Source organism: Conger conger, chromosome 8 (assembly GCF_963514075.1).
Source record: "Conger conger chromosome 8, fConCon1.1, whole genome shotgun sequence".
NCBI classification, from domain to species: domain Eukaryota; kingdom Metazoa; phylum Chordata; class Actinopteri; order Anguilliformes; family Congridae; genus Conger; species Conger conger.
Window position 1 is genome coordinate 9,843,321 of NC_083767.1, and position 24,664 is coordinate 9,867,984.

Sequence of the window (24,664 nt, forward strand, 5' to 3'; positions counted from 1 at the left end):
GTGTGTGTGTGTGTGTGTGTGTGTGTGTGTGTGTGTGTGTGATTAAACCAATTAAACACAAAGTATGTGCACAAGTGATGCATGTAAAGTACGAAACAACCGTAAGAGTCCTGTATGAACACGCAGCTGGATACTGAATTGGGCCTTTCCATTGGAGCGATGAATCACATCAATAATGACGAGCACCTGGCATATATGAGCTCAGAACCACAGCAACCCATTCCCTGTGAGACAATCACAGCTTCAACTCCTGCCAGAACAGAAGGGAGAATTATCTGTTATAAGCCCTAATTTCTGCCTACAGTTTCATCAGATACACGGTGTCAGTCCGACAGGCACGTACAGCGCACGTGCATGTATTTCCTGTCTGTCGATCAAACAGACAGACACACTTTGGAAACCAATGGAGACAGCAAATCGCTGGCAAATCAATGGTTTTATTAATTAAATTATCTTGCTATCAAGATAAGAGATGCCATAGAGGGAGGTAACATGGGATTACACAGCCATTTGTATACATTCGTATACATGATATAAAGAACATATCTGTTTAGTCATGAGATACATACGGAAGAGTGAGCGGCGTGTAGGAAATACAGTGCTCCACTGAACTGCTTCGTCTGGGGAGAATGGAGTGCATTCATACAGACACATGTACACACATGCCCACACATTTTCCACCCCCCACAAGCACACACGCACACACACACACACACACACACACACACAAGCACCATTCAGCAACTCGATAAGGAATTTCCCTGTGTTATTGTAGCCTATGTTTCCGGCGCTATTAGCCTAGCCTACATGAAAGCGTATATGACAATTCCACAATTACCCATATAAAGCAAAACCCCCTGTCGCGTTTTAAGCCACATTGAAGTGAAATCGAAATTAAATTTCCGAGAATATGCATGAACGACGACCAATAATATACCGCAGCAGCCTTCCTACACTTCAGATACTTGTAGTACTACGCCCTCTAGGCATGGGCTTAGGCGAAACAAACGCGTTGGGAGGGGATTTCCAGTTCACTGTTTCCTCTACTTGTTTTGCTTTCGATCTGGACACCGAAAGATACAAAAGTTTAAAATATCCGTTTTATAATCACGGACCACAAACTTAAGTCAAAATTTGAAGTGCGTTAGAAGATTCGCTGCATTTGGAAAGGGCATATTCTGCCATAGCACAGGTAAGGGCATTTTCTCCTCGGATAAGGAAGAATTTGTCTATTATGTTTTGATCAACAGGAAGCTGCATTGAAAAATGATAGTCTATAATCCAAGGGCAAGTTTGGAAGTGGAAGTCAAAGCAAAGCAGAGGTTTAATTTCACTTTTGGATTGCTTTCTACAATGGAAGCGAGCTGTAAGTTGTCTAGTTGCAGGCTACCGATAGCTATAGTTCACAGCTGTCAGTTAGTCGACAGCATGACTTTGGCCGCGAAGAATTTGGTTATTGTGTCCACGATGTACGCTAGCAACTGTCTGAAGACGGTTGATTACGAACCAAATATCAGCAGTAAGAATTTATGCAATGGCCTTAATATAGATAGATGTCCCTGTGATTATGAGAATAGTTGTCTTTTTCGGAAACGTCACATGAGATGTGATAAGAACGAAAAAGTGTGGGGCTACTTATTATTCATGATTTTATTGATGTTTCAACTCGTTATAATGTTGCTTTTCAGCATTTCTAATAGCAATTCAGACCTTTGTTTGGAGATTGTAGTTGCATATTTAATTCCAGAACACGGGATGGCAAATAGTGTCGAGATTTATGAACGTCGGTGTAATATCTGGGTTTAATCGCTGCATTAGACAACCAATCGTTTTATTCCTACGAAAAAGCTCAATTTCCGACTATTGTCTATCTCAGTCGTATATCATTATTACGGTATAACTTGTTATGGCATCAGCAAAACCAACAGGTTATTAGCGGCCAGTCAAAACGACTTTTGATTAGGGCAGTGCTGTGTACAGTAGGCTCTTAGATAGATTACTTATTAGTTGCATTTAAACAATTGTAGTTGATTCCGTATTCATGATGTTCCTCAATACGGTACCTGTCCGTGTGATTTGCAGGCACTGTTAATGTGAACTCGAACCTTCCTCTTTTAAAATGTTAGAAACTCAAGGGTGACCCCGCTTGTGTCCAAGGTACGATTGGCGCGTTAGTTTAACCACCCAGTTTTCATTTTTTTAACTTGATGAGCCTGCCTTTCAGTGTATACGGGAAAAGCAAAGTAAATAAAAACTTAAATTTACATTAAAATTTTTGACTTAGAGTGAGTGTTGGCTACAATCCTTACCGCCCGACTGAGGAAGTCACCCACGTGACACCATATTTGTAGGCTAGATAATTATGTTGAAATGTAGTATCTTTTTCTTTTTTTTAAAAGCACCTTTCAACGCGGAAAATAAATATGTTTGAAAGTAGAAGTTATGCAACCGTATGGCTCAAACCCCAGTGTGGCTACGATAAGATCCGCACAGCTGTTGGGCCCTTGAACAAGTCCCTTAACCTAAAGCTCCTGGGGGGATTGTCCCCTGCTCTAATCAACTGTAAGTCGCTTCGGCACAAAGTTTCAGCTAAATAATAAATAATTATTGAATAGGTGAACAGTAATGTTCCATTTTCTCCATTCCAAATAGTACTATTTTCAGCAAAAGATGGTAATATTTCACATCTGTGTACCGCTTATTGTGAACCACTTACCAATTAAGTTATGCATTGTAACTCATGTAGTTACGTATTAAGTTATGTACTGGAAGTGTATGTTGCATATTCAGTTCATAGTTTTGATTATGGTAGAAAGAAAAGCTGTTATTGAGGTTCCATTTCTAAACTATAAAAAGCAGTAGAATGTGCCATAGGGTGGACACATAAGTAGGTAATTTGAAGTATTAGAAGTTACACTGAACACCCATGCTGCTCTTTAATCTGGGTCCTGAAAGAATATTTAGTGCCCTTGCTAGCTTTCTTTTGTTGAAAATTTACCCTAATTAAAAATGTCCTGGCAAACAGCACGACTGAAATGTATGGAGACTAGCATTGTTTAATCTTAATATCTAGTCTCATAAAATTCAGTTGTCCATTATGGTTACTCTGATGAAGACAGGTATAGGCCTATATTTAGCATAAAATCAAAATGCACAATGCATTTTTCTGACACTCAGTCCCACCTTATTTGTTTGAAAGACTGTGGACTTTTTATTACATTTTATTATGTTTATCACCAGGTGAATATTAACCAATGACTGACTAGAAAACTGATAGCAGATAAAAGGCTTTATTACAGTGGCAGACTCGACTGTACTTCCTAACATTCGGGAATGTTGAGCTCTGGGTAGGGGGGTGATTTTAATGTGGGCTGCATGCAGCAATACGTGGACCTGAGACACCAGTTGAATTCTGATCTCTGTACTTTGAGCTGTTGGAGGTTTTGGTTCTGAGGTGAATGTGCAGGGCGTGTGCGTCATGCAAATTGTGAAACCACTGATGAACCTGACAGCTCTCTCAGGTCATGCTGAGGTTCCTGCTCACTGCCATCCACCATGTCCAGATATGCCATAAAAAAACCTCTCTGTAGTGTGTTCTTGCCAGCCAAAATTTTGATGAAAATGACTGAAAAATGAAAATGACTAAAGAATGTTAAAACCTACAACCTGTGTCTTGCTGATGAATAGAATCAGTTTTTTCTATTGACAACCAGTGAAGATATTTGCTTGTCCTTGGTCTCCGGGCCGTGAGACAGTGCCCAGCGATGGTTGCAGGCATCATACAATGACTGAGGAATAGATGCAAATGCTTCTCTCCCTGCCCGCAGGTCACCATGCCGGTGGAGAGAATGCGAATGAGGCCGTGGTTGGAGGAACAGATAAACTCAGATAAAATACCAGGACTGAAATGGGTCAACAGAGTGAGTACTGAATGAGCTGAACCTTCTTTCTTCATTTTTAATGTAGCATTCCGCAAGTGCTGAAATTTCTTCAATGTCACATGAGCGGCTGGTATCAGCCTGCTCTGTGTTTCCGGTCTGGGGAGTCTGCCCCTAAGCTTTTTTTGTGACCTTATTGGAGTGACAGATTCACAAATGAGTGCCTTCAATATGCAAGCATCTTGTGAGTTTCTAACATAAATATTTTTGGAAGGCATACACCAGCGGGTTTACTGCAAATATTTACTGCTTTCCTCCTCTGCACTCAGAACCAAAAACACAACTTCAGATCTTTTTACAAAACGCCGGTTTAAATTGGAAAGATGTTTTGCATCTTGTGTTAGGAGAGAAAATATGTCTAAGATATGTCTGTGTTAGAATTTGTTGTGTTTTCTTTGCTACTACTGTAGCTGAGAGGATATTTGTAGCATGTTTTTTTGATATGTAAATTATATGTAAATTATAAAAATGATAATATCTTTCTTTATTTGACAATTCCCTTCACTAAATATCTAGGTCCATTGTAGCCTATATTGAATAATTCCCTGTACATTCACAACTACCGCTGAGCTCCTGTTCTTCTCTATGAAGCTGAGAGATGCTTTCCAATGTTCAAGGGTCAGAAATGTCCACCACGTTTATAACCTTTACTCCATCTGCGTATTTCTGGCAGTCAGGAACACTATCTAAATATGGCCCATCTATATCTGTTCAGCAGTCTAATATAACGGGACTCCTCTATATATATTCCATTTAGCACATGCATTGCATCATTAATGTTCAGTTTACAGTTGTGTAAAAACAAATTACACCGAGGAAAAACCAAACCCATTCTGTATACTCAAGACTTATGTTAAGAGCCAAACATTTGCTCAGGGATTTCCAGAATGCAAGCTGGTGGTCTCCTATGTTTCCGAGGTGATGCAGTTGTGGCAGTGTGCATTTGAAAATGAGGAGTGCAAATATTTGGACTACTGGGTGGCTCATTCTGCTAAAATATAGCGTTTCAGTGGTATGAGCCCCGTGATCCACACCTGGCCAGTGTAGGCCGCTGGGCAGGGCACAGCTGCCCAGGGAGGGAGGGGTTTTAGTGAGCTTGTAATGCAGAGGGGCTCCTATGTCTGCATGGGAGGCTGCAGTCTCCCTGGAGAGAGGGGGCAGCTGAGGTGACCTGCCGCGTGGTTCTCCCGCAGGAGAAGAGAATATTCCAGATTCCCTGGATGCACGCGGCTCGACATGGATGGGACGTGGAAAAAGACGCACCTTTATTTAGAAACTGGGCGATTCACACAGGTATTGTTTTTAAAACATATAGTTAAGTTTTGCTTCATGGAGAAAGCGGGGTCTGTAAGGGAACACTTGTCATTTGTGAGAAAAGATAGTGGCAAAAATAACAGATATACGTGTGGCCACAGAATGCTAGGAAACAGAGCTTCAATCACAGTAGAGGTTGAACGGTTAGTAGTGATTCTGAGCTTGCCCTTTTTAAATGTAAGAATAAGGGTCATAGACATTCTGTTTCAGTCGTGTTTAACTGGTAGTGCTCTGAGTAGGATTAAGTGATTGTGAGGAAGGCTTCACTGCAAACCTAATGGCTTCTAGTTCGCTTTTTTTGCCGTCTCCTTAAATCAGTGCAACCCCTTTTCTGTTCTTCACCGCTTAGGAAAATATCAGCCGGGAGTGGACAAGCCCGACCCAAAGACATGGAAAGCCAACTTCCGCTGTGCCATGAACTCCCTCCCTGACATCGAGGAGGTGAAGGACAAGAGCATCAAGAAGGGAACCAACGCCTTCAGGGTCTACAAAATGCTGTTGCCCTCCGAGAGGCCCACAAAGAAAGGTAAAGTGTGGACGAGTGGACTCTGACAGCGTTTGGTACTAAATCCAGTTTTGGAGAAATAGCATGTTTCTTGCTTGTGACGTCTTGGAAATGGCATGCCTGGGATTTTACGCTGGTTAAGTAAACATGCCCAAAATGCCAGCAATGTCAGCTGAACCACGCAAAACAATTTGCCTGACAGGAATCACACTAAAAGTTCACATGTGGTGAAATAATTTCCATTGAATGCATATTGTTTTGGAAATAGTGCTATTGGATGCCTGTCGAAAAGGTAATTGACGTGGTTCACAGACCTAAGTCTGACCCAGTCATCTCTCTGGAATTCCTTGTGAAGAGGCCAAACTTACAGATGGTATCACGAGCAGGGTATCTGATGAGTCTGTCACAAGAACAACTCCCAGCAAATGTATGATTGAGTTAGAATAGAAAATAATATCTGTATTTTTCCCAAGGGAACCATAGAAAATTGCATTTCCATGATGTTCTGACAGTCGGGTCATCTGAGTACTCGCAGAAAATGTCAACCTTTCAGATTTGCCCTTGTGATGTTCCTGGACTTGAGAAATGAACTATTCAGCTTGTGGCTAAAGAATGTGACCATGATCAAAACAGGAAGCCCTATTCATGTGCATTCACATTACTGTACTGAGGCTTAGTAAGGTCACCCACCTATAGCAATGCAGAGGGAAAGGCTGGCATATTTAGTGTCTATACTTTCTCTATTTTCAGGCAGGAAAAGGGGTGAAAAAGAGGATAAAATAAAGGTAAGGATACATAGACCCAATATTCCGGCTCTACAGATCAACCAGTGCATGCACATAATTCCAACATAATTGCAGTGTGTACTCTGCACTTGATTGATGAATCTTAAATGGAATTTTGAATGTCTGAATAGAGTGTGTTCCATTATTCAGGTTCACTTCCATAGATCCAATGTCTGAAGCTATTACTGTTCTGTATGTTATTGCCAGTTTCGCAAAACAAAATCAATCAAGCACTGTTTCAAATGTATTGTGTTGTATTTCAGTGCCTTAATGTCTTGAACCCAATGTTTCTCAAGCACCAAATAAAAAGTGCTCTGCAGTAGAATACTCTTTGATGGCAGGTTAGAAGGTACTCTTTTTCTAGACGAAGCAGCTGAGCTGGTGAAATTGAGGCTTCTTCCTTGCTGTGATTTTGTAAACATAGACTGTCACACTCTCAGGTGGAGCGCAGGACCAGCGATCAGAGGGTGGTGAAGGTGGAGGACTCTGTGGACAGCACGGTGCTAACAGGTGAGGGCCGTGGGCAGTGTGTACGCGGGCCTTTTTCGCACGTCTTTCCCATGCTCGCCGGTCTGCCAGTCTGGCCTGCCAGCTCTGGTCTGTAACAGAGACTATGTGCCCGCGGGCAGTGGGCGGCAGTCTGCCTGCACACCGATGGGGGTGGCCTACTGTTTAACCCTTTAGCATGTGATTAGAATGTTCTTCACTCAACATTCTAATGCTGATGCAACAATCATCACTGGTTGTTATTGAAAGGAGTTCTAGAACACTGAACACTGACCATTCCGGAAAAAACTAAAAGGCTAAATCCTCTGCTCGCTTTTTCTGCTACAGTGTGTCAGAAAATGGGAAAAGCTCAGTTTGAAAACACCGGTTGTTTTTTTTTAAAGCAAGACTGGGAGGGCCCAAAAATGCACTAAAATATTCTCTGTGTACTCACAGAATCAGCCTCCTATTGTTTACTTAAGAATAAACTCCAGTGACTCACAATGCATTATTGGCAGTGCTGTATGTAATATCATTGAGTGCCAGGCAATGGGTGGGTCTATAGACAGACTCTGATTAATGTACTGTACCTCGGTGAAACACCTGTCAGTGGAAACAGTGCGATCTTTGTCTGCCATGAGTTGCTCCACTTGTATTGTGGCTGCATTTGCTTCTGTGAAAGCAGTTACACAAAGTAAAAGTTCATATGAAATTGGCAGTGTTACTGCATGCCTTTTACGCAAGGAAGTACAACCATAGAGGTGTATGTGTGTGTGTGTTTGCGTGTGTGTGTTTCTATGTCTGTGTGCATGAACTACAATATTATTTCAACAAACATTTTATTGTTTTTTTTTTACTTATTGTTTTTCCACCTGCTCTGGTTGTGCCCTTCCATGCCAAATTTAATATCATAATAGACTGATCAAACTGTGTTAAAAGTTCAAAGCGACATTTAAATTGCTGTGCTTTGCTGTTGCCTGTGGAGAGCAATAAACAGTCGCTAAACCAAAACACTTGGGGTAAAGTCGTTACAGCTCATCTTAATGCGGACGCTTACAGTTTTTTTGAACCGACTTTTGAACCCCAACAGCAAACATACTGTATATTGCCCACACAATTATTAACCACGCATTTGTCAGTTGCACATTTATTAGCCACGTTTTAGCACTGCTTTAGTGATACAGAGGGGATATCCTACTTGCCTTTGACCGTAGTCAGAGTAGCAGGTGGAACTATTATCTTTCATTTTCACCACAGGAACATTAACTGTGACTTTTTTGTGTTTCTATTCCTGCGCTGTACGCTACTGCTGTGTACGAGCAGTGTGCAGTGTGATTGAGCATCTAGGATTATGTTTTAAAATAACAGTTATATTTCTTCAAGCAGCTGCTTGATGTTGATGGTAATCCTCCTCTCCACCTCCTTCTCAGGCACCCATCGCCTGGCGACCCGCGACTCTGCCGTAGACCACATGATCATCAGCGACCTGCCGGATGTGTGCCAGACCATCGAGGTGATGACGGAGAACGAGGACCAGTCCGTCAGCTCCAGCCACGCCTACCCGCTCCAGATCTCTCCCATCTCCTCCTGTGGTGGGTACGCCACTCCTACCCTCTCCAGATCTCTTCCATCTCCTCCTGTACACCACGCCTACCCGCTCCAGATCTCTCCCATCTTCTCCTGTACGCCACTCCTACCCTTTCCAAAACAATTAAGTGTCACTTTGTTTTTGTGTTTCTCGCAGTAGTAATAATTACTTGCAGTGAATATGCTCTAATGTATTTCAGAACCATTCAGATAACAACCCTGTGTGTACAGAGAATAGTGCATGCTGGGAAGTGTAGTAGTTTTTTGAATGAGTACACATTTTTCTCTGAGAACAATTATACTTGGAGCTCAAACCTTCTAAACTGCTGGCACTATTATTTCCATTTAAGACAGTGCGGGTTGCTCTTTCAGTCACATTCTGACCAGGGCCTTGTTTGACACAACAAGATTTCAAAGTTACTGGTCTAGTTCTACATCAGTCTCAGATTAGTACAGATCAATCTGTCACCATTAAACTGTTGGATTGCATTCCTCACGCCTCATGGTATATAACACCCACCATCTCATTTTACCTCTCTAACCTGTTTGTCAGGAAATTATTGAGTTGCAGTTTCATTGTTTTTGCTTTGCTCTTTGTTCCACAGACAGTGACACAGATAGTATTCACAGCGAAGAGGATACTAAGGAGGTACGTAATCAAGACATGAATGTACTTTGGTCACGTGCTGTGTACTGCTTTGTTGGCTCCAGTAATTGAGTCAAGCTGGTTAAATATTTACAAATATCCGAACTGGCACTTGAAAGTCTGTGCGTTTGTTGAGGAACTCCCCAGGTGCTCATTAATGTATGAGCATTTAGCATTTTCTGTTTTGCAGTGCTTCATTCTTCTGTCCTTGTGAAAGGTCTTGATTTCGTTTGGGGCCCAGAATTCTCCTCTCTGCTCTGACACCAGGTTATGGCTGTCGGTCTGACCTGTAGATAGCAAGAGCTTAGACAGCAGTAGAAAAACAGTAAATGCGACCATTTGTCCTAAAGCACATCACAGGAGATGATTTGTGATCGATCGGTGATAAATCCCCTTTCCCCTTTCTGCATTCTTTGTGTGTTTGTGTGTTAACATTAACACTACACACATTTTTTAAAATAAAGATCAGCTGACTGTTTTATGTAATTATAAGGCTCTACATATTTTGCTCATAGTGAGATTGTTTTTGGCACTGCCTGTTAGATGGTTTCATTGTTGCAGTGTGGTTTGTCTGGATCAGGAACTTTTTTTTAAATTCCAGTCCAAAGACAAATGGCTCTATCATACGTAACTCACTTAGTACTTTTAGTCCCTGTATAGTGGCACCCCGTATTACAATCGGTAGCTAAAATGTTTTTTTTTGTCAAGAAAACCCTCTTGGGGCCATGGTGGCTCATAGCCAAAATACCGGACCTTGATGCTGGCATCAGTTTGTTACAGTTGCACACCGAGGACCGGGATTTCCTGTCAAAAGCTGAGTTTAGCCAGCTCTCATGGAGCGGCATAATTGGCTCGCTGCTCCGTGGGAGGGACTCAGCAGGGACCAGTAGCGATCACCGCGTGCATGCACTCCGGTGTGCCTCAGAATTACGGTCACAGGCTGTGAGACGAGACGGCTTGAAGAAGGCGTGTTGTTCTCCCTCTGGGCCGTCAAAAGGGACGGGGTAGTAAGCGTTGTATCCCCAGCTAACACTAATTGGATTAGATAGGGTACAATTGGCTACCAAATTGGGAGAAAAAGTTGAAAGAATTTGAAAGAATTATAATAAAAAAAAGAAAGAAAACCCTTTTTGCTATAACATGTCAGGTTGAATTCTTTAAAAAAAGAGAAGCCTGGCTGAGGTCCAGAGCAGACCTCGGTCAAATATGAACTTGTTTTGCATTAAAATATGCAATAGGCATGGTTTGCTCTTTTTGAGAGTATTTCATACTGTAGGTTCCAATACTCCAGACAAGCTCAGTAAAGCGTACAAAAGTATCTGAATCCAAAAACAATTATGTATTTGACTCAGGTCTGACCCAGAAAGAAATAGCTTTGTGCGATTCCATGATTTATGTATTCAATAGTACAAAGATGGATTTCAGTGTAAGCTGCTTTCCTGTGGGATGTAATTGTATAAGCTGAAATTCTGAACTCTTGTCTCATGTTCATCTTTTCATCTCAAACCCAAATGTATTCAGTGTATTACAAAAACAAAGGAATTTGCCTTGCTGTTCCAAAATGTTTGGAGGGGACTGTATAAGTGAATATGTTTTTGGGAGGAGTCAGCCTTGGCTACATTGACCCCTCCCACTCTGCTTTGATTGACAGGGCCTGCATGGGCTGTGGAGTCTGTGCCAGGCGGACGGAAAGAGCTCAGTGCTGAAGCTGCCTGGCATGGCCACCTTCGTCTCCTCTGGGATAACCAACTTCAGGGTGACCAACAGCCAGGAAGAGAGTCCGCACATGGCCTACGACGCCTCTCTGTGGAGCGCCCCGTCCGTCCCGCCCCCCGTCCTGCCCAGCACGTCCAGTCACGCGCCGTCCCATGAAACCCGCGCCAGCGTCATCATGAAGACCTCCGACATCTCCAAGTCCCGCGTCAAAACCTGCTGAACCAGGGCCCAACGTTTTCCCAAGACTGGCACTCTGGGCCGGCCTGTAGGTGGGTGGCATGGGACCGCAGACGTCCCGGCTACGCGCGCCCTGGTTGTGGTGGAGCACCCCAGGCTGGGTCTGAGGAGAGGTGCCGCCCTCAGGAATAGGCAGCAAGACGGGTGATCCCACTCACCACTGCTGCCCCCTAGTGGAGTGGAGGTTTTAGCCTCATCGATGATAACTAGTTCTTAGCAAATTGCAGCACATATCAATCTCACTCGTGGGGGGAGAGACTCTTAACTCTGTCAGACACCTGCTCGTTCTACTGTCCTTGGTGTGAATATGTAAGTACTGGGTCATTTGTACAATTCCAGTCTTCTGCACCTTACTGAAAACATCTTCACTCTATGTGGGTACCTGTGGCACTTATGGGTCCTTTGCTAATGGTTATGTCATTTCTGAGGATGTGTGAGGGACCAGCTTATGAAAAAACATTTTAAGCACAACTCTGTCAAAAGTCGTGACATGGAAAGTGATATAATGCACTCACCGAAATGTCTAGAGACATTGGCTTGAAACATTTTCCTCAATGTATTTTCATATAAAGGGAATATTTTATCCGAGGTGAATTAAAGTAGTTACCTTTTACTTTTTTTACTGAGAATAATTGTTTTTAATGTTGTGATTATTGTCACATTGTTGATGATTTGTATCATGTGTTGTGAATGTTTTGAGGCCTCCGATAGCACTGTATGTATGAATATACACATGAACATGTGTGTGCTTATGTACAGTATGTGCTTATATGTTTTTGTGTGTGAATATATGTAAATATATAATCCACACACATATTAATACATTTATGTTTCCATGCACATACATAAGCAGCTATGAATCCTGTGGATAATTAAATTTGCTAATCTTAATTAAGATTTTTTTATTCTAATTTACATTATGTTTCTGTAAAATTGTACGCAGAAATAAATTTGGGACACTTGTTTTGAACCCTTTTCTGTGCTGATATCTGTATGTTTAAATACGTAAAAGCATTCATACTGCATCTTGTTATTGGAAGAGCTTTGTCAGAAAATGTCCTGCCCACTATCTCCTGGGCCAAATGTAAAGGAAAATATAAACCCCAAGCAACAAGCTCACCTGGACTTTAAGTTGTAGTAGCACTTTGATTGGCAGTGAGGTGAATGTTGTCTTTTCTTTCCAGTAGGTCAAAGGCTGCAACTGTTTCACAACAGAGTATTTCCAAAACTCCACAACCCTCAACCCTATTTACAGTACTTCATTTCCCATCAGCCCCCTCATGCTAAGTTGTCAATACTGTTTCCTGTTGAATGTCAGTGTTGCATTAATGGCAGAGATTTGTTTTTGTATCTCCAAAGTTGTAGATTCAACTCCCAGATGAAGTCCTGCCATTGTGTGCTTGACCAAGGCACTTAACCTGAATTGTTTTAGTTAGTATCCATCCAACCATAGTAAGGGACCACATAAAGGAATTTAAATGATAAATAGTTGCATTTATATAGGGCCTTTATCCAAAGCGCTGCACAATTGATGCTTCTTATTCACCCATTAATACACACACTCACACACCTATGGCAATTAGCTGCCATTGAAGGCACCGACCAGCTCGTCAGGAGCATTTAGGGGTTAGGTGTTTTGCTCAGGGACACCTTGACATTTCATTCTAGATAAGAGCATTTCCAGTTTTTTTAATGGCTTTAATGTCATTTTCTTCTTTGTAAAATTTTTTTTTTTTAAATAAGCAAATTGCTCCTGTCTTTGACGGCCGTTTGGAAATCTATTTTTTGTCCGAAACTGAAAGGAGGAAGCTGACACATTGAAATAGAACTGAAAATGCTGACCTTCTGGGGAATTTATTTCAATTTCATCCCTAATATAAATACTTCAAAACCCCAAAACGAATAAAACTTGTATATACCCCAAAGACTAAACCATTGTTTTAGCTAAATGTGGTGAAAAAGGAAGCTTTATTGTTAGTTGGGGTGAAAATGTTTTTCCAAGATGTGTAGACTATAAACTATTATTTGGCAAACCGGTTTTAGCATGACATTTTCATATCTTTCTGTATTGTGAAGGGGCACACGCAGTTAGCAGTTGCAGATGATCTCCTGATCTTGTTTTCCTGATTCCAATATGGATTAAGGAGTTGAATTTAGATCTGAAGCAGGCGACCTGAAAAACTACCCTGACTCATCACTCATTGATGAGTTGTTTTTACTCGCAAGACTTTTTCTGTGTAAAATCGGGGTTACTGGGCTTGCAGACTAGAATATCTCTGCCTCTCTGGTCCCCAGCCAAGGGAGAGGTCCAGATACGGTCCAAGTTTGAATGGAGAAAGATTCAGTTTATAATACTACTGTATAATCTGCGCAAAGCAGGTGTTGTTGAGATCACTAAAGGTGGCACAGTGGTTAGCACTGCTCAGTTAGCACTGTCGTCTCACAAAGAGGAGGTCCTGGGTTCGAGTTCCGGCCAGGCCAGATCTTCTTCTTTGGGTGGGTTTCACTGGGGACATGAAGCTATATTTATATTCTCTTGGCAGGCAGGGGAGATCAGTTATACATTTTTTTTTTTATCCAGTCTAACCTGATTAGGAGCCTCTATATTTGCATATAACATCTATAGTATGCTATGCATGCTGTACACCTTACGGTTTACAAAGAAGCAGGAGGCATGTAGGGACAAGCCAAGTCAAAACAGCAAACATAACTTAACCCTCAGTGACCTGCCCTCCTCCTCCCTGTAACACATATTTCGCATACGGTGGGTTTATCAGTGGTACATTAGTGGTTCTCAACCATCATCCTGTCTGATTCTACTAATTTACAGCTGAATAAGATTTCGAGCTGCTGAATGAGGTGAGCACTTTGTTTGGGTTGCATTGTAAAAATACTATACAACAGGGATCAGCAACTCGTTCTACTGTCCCTTTACCTGGGGTGTGACAATAATTATATTATATTGGAGAAAAGAAAATGAGGGCTGGATTTGGATATGAGGGCCAGCGGACCTGACTCAACTAATTAGTAACTCAGTGAGGTCCAGGTATTCAATGAGAGTTTTGTTATGGTTTGAGTGAAAATTTACACGACAGGAGATTCACAGTAACAGGGTTGGGAACCACTGCTTTACAAAAATACTTTTCTCAGAGGCACGCAGCTGCAGGAATGCTCCGTTCTTACAGCCACATCGTTCCCGGCCAAAATGTAATCCCTCGCTGGCACGTTTTCGGCATTCCCTCTGCGTCCACGCTCTCCAACACTTCATCAAAGAAACGCCGTGGCCGGGCTGAAGAGAGAAGCGACCGGCGGTACAGTAATGCGATCGTGCCTGGCCTCGGCGCGGCAGTGCGCCCGTCTTTTGGTTTCGGTTGCAGTTGTCAGTCACTGGATTTCCTGCTCCTTTTCCTGCTAACTCGCCTCTAATGGAGCAGAACTGTTGCCTTGACAACTGTGTGCGGAAGAAAAGCAATCAGCAAGTCCAAAGCAAACAAAGTTAAAGCCCTGTTCATTCCTGTTTTGGTTGTGCAACAGGTCTGCAAACGTACGTTTGGCACTTCACGTGCCTCTCACACAAATAAGGAAAGAATGGGCAAGACAGGATGTGCATTCCGGCTACGAAGACAGAACATTCCTTTATCATTTCAAGGATAATAATAAATGACTGCAGCTAACATATTTAAACTTAAATGCTAAATTCGCTAAAATGTATTTTCTTATCTGTGTGTAAATGTGTACGCGTGGTTGTGGAGGTGTCAGGGAAGCAAGTAAAGAAATGCACTCAGTGGCCCTCAAAACATTGAGCTTATTATTGGACAGGGATGGGAAGGCCTCTGGGGCAGTGGGGCCCAATGTAAGATCTTGTCACGGGGCCCAAAATCCCTGGGGGTGCCCCTGGCTGGGGGAGGTTACATTACATTACATTATTGGCATTTGGCAGACGCTCTTATCCAGAGCGACGTACAGTTGATTAGACTAAGCAGGAGACAATCCTCCCCTGGAGCAATGCAGGGTTAAGGGCCTTGCTCAAGGGCCCAACGGCTGTGCGGATCTTATAGTGGCTACACCGGGATTAGAACAATCGACCTTGTGCGTCCCAGTCATTTACCTTAACCACTACGCTACAGGCCGCCACCTAGTGGTTGTGTAGGTTACATGTCCTTTCTTCTTTTTTCTTCACCTCCTGTCTGTTACTATCCAAAATGTGGGATACCTTCAGGGGACTGGCGGTGGTGGCCACACCTGCACACAGGTGCACCTCAGGTTGACTGCTCAGCAGTTGCTTTTGTTGCTGTTGCTTTTATCTATAAACTGCACCTTTTGAGTGAACAAAGGTAAAACTACCAGGCCATTTTGTCTTCCTTTAATTTTGTGTTTTGTTTTATTTTCATACCCTATAAGAGAGGAATAAAATGCTCTTCTGTCTCCTTACTTGAAAAAAAAAACAACAACTACCGCCCACTATGGTGATCTCACCTGTCGCTGTATCACAAAGGTACTATCACACAGTGGCACACCTGCCCAAACTGCCCGGCACAAACTGTGGACTCCTCCAGAAATTGTATGAAATCTTTGCTTGCAAAATGAAAAGCAAATCGTCTTCTGGATATTAAAAACATATTTAAAATATATAAATAATTTGTAAATATGTAAAGAAAGTTTGTAAAAAAAAGAATGGCTGACTGGATATGCCACCTAGTGGTTGTGTAAGCACACAATACAGTGCAGTATATTTAAACTCAACTCCCTCAATGCCAAAAAGAATCTGTCATGTACCTTAGCCGCCCTCAGTAAGGGTAGGCTTTAAGTTGCGTAAGGCAGATGGAGTAGAGACTGCCTGTCATTATTTTTCCATTGACTCACACATTTTTTTAAACAAAATTAACTTACAAGACTAATTAGAACATAATATAAGGGACTATAATAGAACACACGTGCTTAAATGAACTTAAATGAACTACAGGCAATTGGAATGAAGAGCAGGATATAGAAATAGTAGATTAAACTGATTATCAATCTTATAATACCTGTTAAGACAGGAATGAAATGTTATTTTGCCTTCTTAAATAAGAACACTTGGCACCTGTTACTGCTTACTCTCAAAGGTACTATAAGACATTGCACACCTGCCCACAGTGTAGTGGGTGGGGGCTGTATATATAAACACATGGTTGACCAATACTTTGTGGACTTGTTCTCGAGACATTTTATAAAAACTTTGCTTACAATATGTATTCCAAATCATTCTCTCTCTCTCTCTCTCTCTCTCTCTCTCTCTCTCTCTCTCTCTCTCTCTCTCTCTATATATATATATATATATATATATATATATATAATTTTTATTTATTTATATATGTGAAGAAAGTTTGACTGCAGAAAAATAAAGGCTGACTGGTTATGCCATCTAGTGGTTGTGTAAGCACATAATACAGTGCAGTATACTAAAAAAGTCCCTGTCTGTTCAAACTTTATTTGAACCCATTCATGGACTCAGCGCACCACCAAGGTAAAGCCCTAACACAAGCGTTATTTCTAGTTCCAGAGAGACACGATAACCTTGTTTCCTCCCTGACTGTTAAAATAGGAATCGAACATGCGCCTTAGGCAGAGTGGTCTTTAAATGCGGCGGGGTCATGGCGTTTACATTACAGTGGAATATTAGATCCAGACACCTGGAACCCTGAAACTGAATATTTAGTGTCCATAAATGAATTGAAAGTGATGATAAATAATCTGGTTAACCTGACTTTTTTTAGTAACTGTTTTAAAATGTTTAAAGTAATTTTTCATTAATTTGATTCATTTTTACAATGTATTATAAGTTACTATTTTAAACTATTTAAATAATTATCTGGCATAATGAGATTATTATGGTTATATTTGTGGCTATGTGCTTTTGGGAGATATATCTAAAAAGTTGTTTGACGATCCCAAACGTGCTAATTCTCGCCACAAAGTGCCAAGTTGGCTATACACAGCAAAGGTACTCCACCCACGGCTCACTGAATTGATGCCTTGTCATGCAGACCAGCGGCATAAGCACTAACCAGTTAGAGGCCACCATGACAACACATACATCAGCGCGTGTCATTTTCATCCTGTGTTTATCGGGATACAGCCTTGCCAGCCGAAAGCTTCTGCTGTTTCTGATCGACGGATTCCGTTATGATTACATCGATGATCTGGAGGCCTTTCCTGGATTTAAAGAAATCGTGGAAAACGGCGTTAAAGTGGATTACCTGACTCCCGATTTCCCAAGCCTGTCATACCCCAATTACTACTCTCTTATGACAGGTAAGACCATCACATATATTTTACAAACTGTACCAGCGTGAACTATAGTGTACCTATACTGTACATTTTTTAAATTGTGATATTAGCCAATTGGTCATTCAGTGATCATTTGTACAAATATCTTAGCACTGAAAAAAACACTGGCTGTCTTGGAGCCATTGTGTTTCCAGTTCCATTGATTCACACATAAATTATATTTTAAAAACACAATTAACTTTCAAGAATGATTAGAATATACTAAGGTAGTCTACTATAACACAGCACACTTGATTAAATGAACTTAAATAAACTACAGGCAGTTGGAATGAAGAGCAATAAGTGAACGTTATCGATTAAACCAATTATCAATCCAATAAAAGTCCCAAATGCCTTTCAGTGTATTATAATGATCTGGCAGTCCAGGGGTCAGGAAAATGGTGAACATGGAGATGATCATTTGGTCCATTGTTTCCATTAAGGACAGGGTATAAGTGTCGACATTCTCCCTCAGTTGTTGGTTCTTGTTCATCTGTACTTGGGGAACAGACCCACTAGTTCCTCTACTATATTAAACAACCTGTTTTGAAACAAAGAAATATCTGCATTTATTTGTCTACTTACAAAGGTTTAAATATTCAACTGTTTAAAAATTCCACACCTTCTTCTTCCAAAGTTAATGTGTGAAAAGCTGAAAGAATTTTTAAATTTTTTTTTTTTACATAATTAACAAAAGAGGGAGAGAATAAATGCAACCTCAATAAATGTCGCAAGGCAACAAAACACCAGAATAAAACGTAGGGGAGTGTTATTTATGTTCAGTTCCTGCTTTGTATAAAAATCTAACAGATAAAGCAGAACAAAAAAAATACAAAATAAAAAGATAGGAGGAAAAACAAAAGAAAAAGAAAACTGGGTGGCAGCGTCATCTCAACAGCTGAATATGCCCATTGACTGACAGGAGCCTGGCACAGCTGTCTTGAGCCAGTCAGGCTCATGCCTATTGGCCCAGATTCTCACACTTTCTCTGTGCCAGGAGCTGGGCTCTGCTTATGCTTTACCACCTCAACACTGGAGCCATTGTGTTCCTGACAGTACATCAGCCTGCTTCCCCACTCTAGGTTGGCTAACGGGCCACTCCAAAGTCCTACAAAAGCCTACAAAACAGTAATTCACCAGACTTGAATCTCTAAACAAAACACAAAAATGGCACAAATTATACTATGGTAAGTTAGTAGATAGTAGCTGTCCATTAAGGCAGGGGTGTCAACCTACAGTCCTGGAGGGCCATACGTGTTATTTAAAAAAGTATTTTATGGATAAAAATGTCAGGGATAAATCAGTGATCATCCCCTGTAGGCAACCTTTCTTGCGATGGCACTAAACTGCAGAATTCTCTGGATCTACTCTCTCCCTGGAGTATCTGGGAGATTTGCTGATGTCAGTTGTTTTTATAGAGCACATTTCCCTTCACAATGCAGCAGGTCAGTCTGAAGAGAATCTGCTATGACAACTGCACAAGGACATTAACAGCGTAACCAAACATGAAGGACAAAGGGAAGCCAATCACAAGTGAAATCTGCCTTTTCACATGTGTAAAATATTCACATGTGAAAAGAAAATGTCACGTGAACTGGACTTTGGTTTCTTTCACATGTAAATGAAAATTTCCACACGCAAAAACAAAACATGTGACATGAAATCACATGAAATTCCACATTTTCACATGTGACTGACATTTTCAAACGTTTGGGACAATGATCCCAAACACACTGCTAAAGAAACAAAGGAGTTTTTCCAAAGCAAAAAAAATTGCCCATTCTTGAGTGTCTGAACACAATTGAGCATGCCTTTCATATCCTGAAGAGAAAATGTATGGGGACAAGCTCCATAAACAAGCATGAGCTAAAGATGGCTGCAGTACAGGCCTGGCAGAGCATCACCAGATCATCAGTGGGCAGAAAAGTGTTCATTTGTACCGTTTTTTTTTCTTGCAGTTCATAAAAATACATAAACCTCCCTTTTGAAAATGTAGTAAAAAAAGAATAAAGTTAAATCTTTTGTAAAATAACACAAAAGATTAACTCTATGGGCAGTGTACGCAGCGCACCGCTGCAAATGACTAACATTTCCGTGTTGTGTTTTAGGCCGAAACTGTGATGTCCATCAAATGACTGGCAATTACATGTGGGACCAGGCCACGATGAAGGAGTTCCTCATTGGAACAAATCCAGACAGCCGTCTGGGGATGTGGTGGGACGGCTCGGAGCCCATCTGGGTAACCATGCAGAAGCTGAAGAAAAACGCCTTCATGTACTACTGGCCCGGTGAGCAAATTCTACTTCAAAATAAATACAGAAAATCTCCTAATGTCACTCTGGGAGAGCAGAGGGAAACAATGTTCCTGTCCCCTGTCTACTAATTGCACAGGTAGACTGAACACTCTGGATGAGAAAGTTGTTATGTATGCGAAAAGTTTCTCTAAATGTAGTGTTGATGATATACAGTCATATACTCATGGGGGTGCCTGTAACTACTGTGTCCTCAAAAAATGCTGCAGAATGCCCAATATATCACAGAGATGCTGTATTGGATTACACCAGCATGGTTAGAGAGCACTTTATGGATCAATAAAAGCATACGTACTTTTAAACTGTTAACTTGCATAACCTGCTTTCTTGGGTCTTACTGTTACCAATGAACCTCTAGAACCTTCTAGAGGTGAACGTCATGTTGGGTTACAGTGAAGCTCGCCTTACAGTGTATAGTTTAGGAAATTGTGGTAGCCACATACCAGTCCAATTAACTGCATTTGTTTTTAATGGGAACTAGGTTGCGAGGTGGACATTATGGGCGTGAGACCAACGCACTGTGAGGAATATGTCTACAACCCCTCTGAAAAAAACTTCACAGACTCATTTGAGAAAGCACTCAATGCCTTAAGGTATATATATATATTTTTTTAATGTATTTCCCTAAAAGCGTCATTCCATCTTTTCTTCAGTGTTACTGCCCAGTAATTTCGTTCCAGGTGGAAAGCCCAGAGGTCAGAAATGTAAAATCATGCCATGTGTTTCTTCCATCCTTGAACTCAACCAGCTGATTTTGCTGACATATTCATGAGTTCTAACTCCTGGGTAAGGAATTATGCTAAGTAACAAATCCAGCTGATTGGAGCAAAACACCGGTGAGGAGTTTTTATTTCTGAACCTGGATTGTCCACTTCTGCCAACATGACAACTATCCACCATTTTGACCATATGGCATAATCCGTGTGTCATTTCTATACAATGTATAGCCAGGTAGGAGGCTACAGTGTTTGTGTCCCTGTACTGTGCTGTCATCAGCAGTGGCAAGGCAGATATGGCTGGCGTGTACTATGAGAAGGTTGACGTAGAAGGGCACCACTACGGTCCCCTGTCCCCTCAAGTGCGGACTACCATCAACCGACTAGACCTCGTCTTTCAGACATTAAACCAAAGGATCAAGGTGTGTGTGTGTGTGTGTGTGAGAGAGAGAGAAAGAGTCTGAGAGAGAGTGAGAGAAAGAGCACTCTGAGATCAGAATAACTTTTCAATGATTTGTTATAATGTTCATAACTGTTTATAATGGAGGCCCTTTACAGCAGCCTATTTGATTGTTGTGCTTATCCTAGACGTGGATGTATCGTAGCTGGAACTTTTAGTGCGACAGGAAATTGTTGTTTTGGAAGAGAAAGGGCTTTTTGTAGAACTGACTAAAACCTTGGTGTTTATTTCAGAACAAAAACCTGCAAAATGACCTCAATGTTATGATTTTCTCCGATCATGGCATGACTGATATCAAGTGGATGGAAAAAGTTATTGTGTTAGAGCTGTATATAAACATGTCAGATATAGTGAAGATGATGGACAGGGGATCTGTCGTCAGTCTTTGGCCAAAGCAGTCAAAATATGAACTGGTGAGTTTCCTGTTCAGTCCTTCACTTTGTTTAATGCAGCCATCTCTCACCTGCACACACCACATGAATAACAAACGATTTGGCATTATTTATAAGCATATTTATCAATCAGTGATTATGCAATGATGTCTGTCTAGTTAATGAAATAAGAAAAGTGTCTTGTATTCTGGCCGTTTTTTTTTTTTTACCATCTGGACGATGCTTGACAGTCTGACTAAAATTCAGTTTTGGGCTGGTTTAATTAGATATACCAAAGGCTGAGTGTTGCAGAAAACATGAACGTCTACAAGAGACAGGAGATCCCAGACCGATACCATTATAAGAATGGAAAGTTTGTCTCCACGCTCACCTTGGTGGCAGACCCTGGCTGGTTCATCACAGAGGTAAGTCTGGGGGCTCATTCCAATTGGTTAATTTTCTCCCTTGATTCCCTTTTCTTCTTTTACTTGCTAATGACATGGAAATCGATCGACTTCAGCCATCTATAAGGACATCCCAACCGATTCTGTCTAGGAGCTATAAGTAGAAGTTAGGTACTCGTAACTTTCCTTTGGGCAAGGAAACATCAGCATATACAAAAAAGAGCAAGAAAAATAAAAAAGAGAAAAATAAGCCATTGGAATGAAACCTCTCTCCTCCCTCTCCTCCCCAACTCTGCTGATCTGCTCTGCTCCCTCTCCATCTCTCTCTCTTCTCCTGTATGTTCTCTCTCTCTCTCACGCCAACTGGCTTTCATGCACTATGTTGTGAGAGTAGGACTGAATCCATGGCGCTGTTCTGTTCTGTTTATTCTGCCCCATTCCAAGGGTTGACTGAGGTGTATCATTCCATCTGTGATGTTGAGAAATCACGCTCTTTTCGTGTTAATGCTTGTTGACTTAATGCTCAGAGCACAGACACAATGGCGTTCCAACGTTATTAAGCAGACAGCAAGCTGGGGGGTGGACCAGATGGCAGAAAAAGGCAGCACCCCTGCCTAACCCCCATCTCACCCCTGCCAAACCCCCACCTCAGCCCCTGCCTCAGCCCCTGCCTCATCCCTGCCACACCTCTGCCTCGCCCCTTCCTCACCCCCACCTCACCTCTGTCTCACCCCTACCTCAGCCCTCTGCCTCTCCTCTCCCTTTGGGCCTGTGGTAGACAAAGGCAGTTATCACGCTGTACCACGTTTGTTTTCAGAGCTTGTCCAAACTGCCGTTCTGGAAGAACAGAACCGGGGAACCTCAGGGCTGGCAGCACGGTTGGCACGGATACGACAACGAGTTTGTGGACATGAGGGGATTCTTCCTGGCACAGGGACCAGGTAGTGACACTCTGTGGTGTGCGCTGAGCGTCACGTGATGTACACCTGGCAGAAACCTTTCCTTACAACTTCTGAAGCACTGTTCCTCCCTCTCAGTACCTGTCATGGCATACACTCAGTGAGCACTTTATTAGGTATTTATTTGACTCTTTTCTTTAAGAGCATCTGATAAATTCCAATTGCTAAAAACTAGCCCCAGCAACTACAGCCATTTTTAGGTCATGCTAGAAACGGGTAACACAAGTCTAGACACGTGTGGCGCATGGACTTGCGCTTGCATTGACTGCTGTTCTATTTCACAGACTTTAAGCGGAATCTGCGAGCCGGTCCCATCCGCTCGGTGGACGTGTACAACCTGATGTGCCACACGCTGGGGGTACAGGCTCTGCCCAACAACGGCTCCTGGACCAGAGTGGAGTACATGCTGAGCCCCGGCGTTTCGGCCGGGGAGCGGCACGGCCCACTTTCCGGTTCTGTCCTGGGCCTGGTGCTGCTGGTGCTGGGTCTCCAGGTATAGCTTCACCGTCAGCTCTGACTGCAGCAGGTGTGTGCACACCAAAAAAAACAACACGTCTGTAATTCAAATACAGTTTCTCAAACAATTTTCTATAGAATTTGACAGTAGTAGAATTTGACAGTTTCTTGGGGGTGGGTCAGTATTCTCAGCTTTGTATGTTATCAAAAAGATCTGGGGTTCTGGACCCCAACCTTGACTGAATATGACTTAAGGTGCCTTCTAAGTGACCTTGTCCCACAAGAGATAAGGTCCATTTGACTTCCCCAAGTTACTACATAAGTTCATCCAAATAGCCTGCCACTCGCCCACAATATTCTCCCAGTCAGTGCTACCTCTCTTCTGTAGTACCGTGTGGACAATTGGGCATACTGTACTCACTCACAATGGGAGTGCATGAGATGACTCTTTGAAGAGGAGGTTTTTTTAATTTCTTTTTTTCCAAAAATTATTAGTCCGTATTCAGGATCCCCATTGCTCTCGGTTACCAGCAGTGATTGCTAAATCAGCATTATAATGTTCAGTTAAGGACATTCAAATCATGTATTTGTGAACTTACACCTTAAATGGTTATTGAGTGAAATTACAGGAAATAGTGTTATGAAATAAAGTGTTTACTGTTTTGATCCAACAGATTTTCTTAACAGAATTCACGTTTATACTGTTTGCCAGTCATGCACAGTATTTGCACAGCTATGTGTATTTTAGAAAGTAGAATGAACTTGTACTGTATGTAAATTTAGTTTGTTCCTATCTAAGTTTATTCTGTAATATCTGTGAACTTGTTATCCACTTTTAATCTTTATGATCTTGTTTTTTATTCTTGTAACTCACAAAGAAAATGCATACTCTGAATGTATCTCTGGTAAGCAAGTTTGTACTAATTTGTTTTATTAATAAAAAAAAGATATTTTCCTCTTTAGGTCTGTTCTGCTGACTCTGAAATGGGCGTTATAATGTCACATTTAATTATAAAACATTATGAAAATATATTTTTGTGTTGGCCAATGTTTTTTTGTAGATATGTTTTTATAATGAGTGTGAGGCTGTGTACTTGCTGACTTGGCCTTTCCCTGAGGAGAACCTCTGACAGAGGTGGAAAATAGATTCATAAAGTATGGAATGACTGAAACTTGAAAAAAAAGTGCATCACAATTTGGTCTTAGAGCACCCTCTTTTGGTTATATTGTGACACTACATTTAAAACCGCTGCATCCTAGAGCGTAGAGTTCAGTGGCAGCATCGCAGGGATGTTTGCTGTCAGTATGTTCCCCTCTACTGGTCACTTGGTGTGACAACATCACTACCTAAATCTGTTACCGGATAGCGATGCAGACATTTTTCCTTTTGACTTGTTGCATAGTCATCTTATGTTGAATAAAATACTTATGTGGTAATTTGGTCATGGATAAACATAATTTTA

The 24,664-nt window shown here is 41.6% G+C and overlaps 2 protein-coding genes across 3 annotated transcripts; both read left to right on the plus strand.

The window, feature by feature from the left end:
* Positions 1 to 1,007: 1,007 nt before the first annotated feature.
* On the plus strand, positions 1,008 to 12,184 carry irf2b (interferon regulatory factor 2b). 2 transcript variants are annotated; one of them, XM_061252905.1, is made up of 9 exons: positions 1,008 to 1,192; positions 3,828 to 3,920; positions 5,132 to 5,231; positions 5,602 to 5,778; positions 6,508 to 6,542; positions 6,983 to 7,052; positions 8,459 to 8,620; positions 9,221 to 9,264; positions 10,913 to 12,184. In XM_061252905.1, exons 2-9 carry the CDS (start codon positions 3,834 to 3,836, stop codon positions 11,195 to 11,197), a joined length of 960 nt encoding a protein of 319 aa, XP_061108889.1. In that variant the 5' UTR covers positions 1,008 to 1,192; positions 3,828 to 3,833; the 3' UTR covers positions 11,198 to 12,184. The 2 variants fall into 2 exon arrangements, with proteins under 2 accessions (XP_061108889.1, XP_061108890.1); XM_061252906.1 differs by lacking the exon at positions 1,008 to 1,192 and adding an exon at positions 1,293 to 1,366.
* Positions 12,185 to 17,273: 5,089 nt separating this feature from the next.
* On the plus strand, positions 17,274 to 24,163 carry enpp6 (ectonucleotide pyrophosphatase/phosphodiesterase 6). The gene is made up of 8 exons (XM_061253046.1): positions 17,274 to 17,508; positions 19,632 to 19,811; positions 20,317 to 20,428; positions 20,832 to 20,973; positions 21,245 to 21,424; positions 21,670 to 21,807; positions 22,604 to 22,727; positions 23,030 to 24,163. The coding sequence occupies exons 1-8, from the start codon at positions 17,277 to 17,279 to the stop codon at positions 23,242 to 23,244; spliced, it is 1,323 nt and encodes a 440-aa protein (XP_061109030.1). The 5' UTR covers positions 17,274 to 17,276; the 3' UTR covers positions 23,245 to 24,163.
* The last annotated feature ends 501 nt before the right edge of the window (positions 24,164 to 24,664 follow it).

Excerpts from the sequence above, each read along its gene's own strand:
- enpp6 (XM_061253046.1), top strand. The coding sequence starts at position 17,277 with ATGACAACACATACATCAGCGCGTGTCATTTTCATCCTGTGTTTATCG. Across the intron at positions 21,425-21,669 it reads AGCAGTCAAAATATGAACTG|ATATACCAAAGGCTGAGTGT; the intron begins GTGAGTTTCCTG and ends TGGTTTAATTAG. Across the intron at positions 21,808-22,603 it reads CTGGCTGGTTCATCACAGAG|AGCTTGTCCAAACTGCCGTT; the intron begins GTAAGTCTGGGG and ends GTTTGTTTTCAG.
- irf2b (XM_061252905.1), top strand. The coding sequence starts at position 3,834 with ATGCCGGTGGAGAGAATGCGAATGAGGCCGTGGTTGGAGGAACAGATA. Across the intron at positions 8,621-9,220 it reads CTCTCCCATCTCCTCCTGTG|ACAGTGACACAGATAGTATT; the intron begins GTGGGTACGCCA and ends TTTGTTCCACAG. Across the intron at positions 9,265-10,912 it reads GCGAAGAGGATACTAAGGAG|GGCCTGCATGGGCTGTGGAG; the intron begins GTACGTAATCAA and ends TTTGATTGACAG.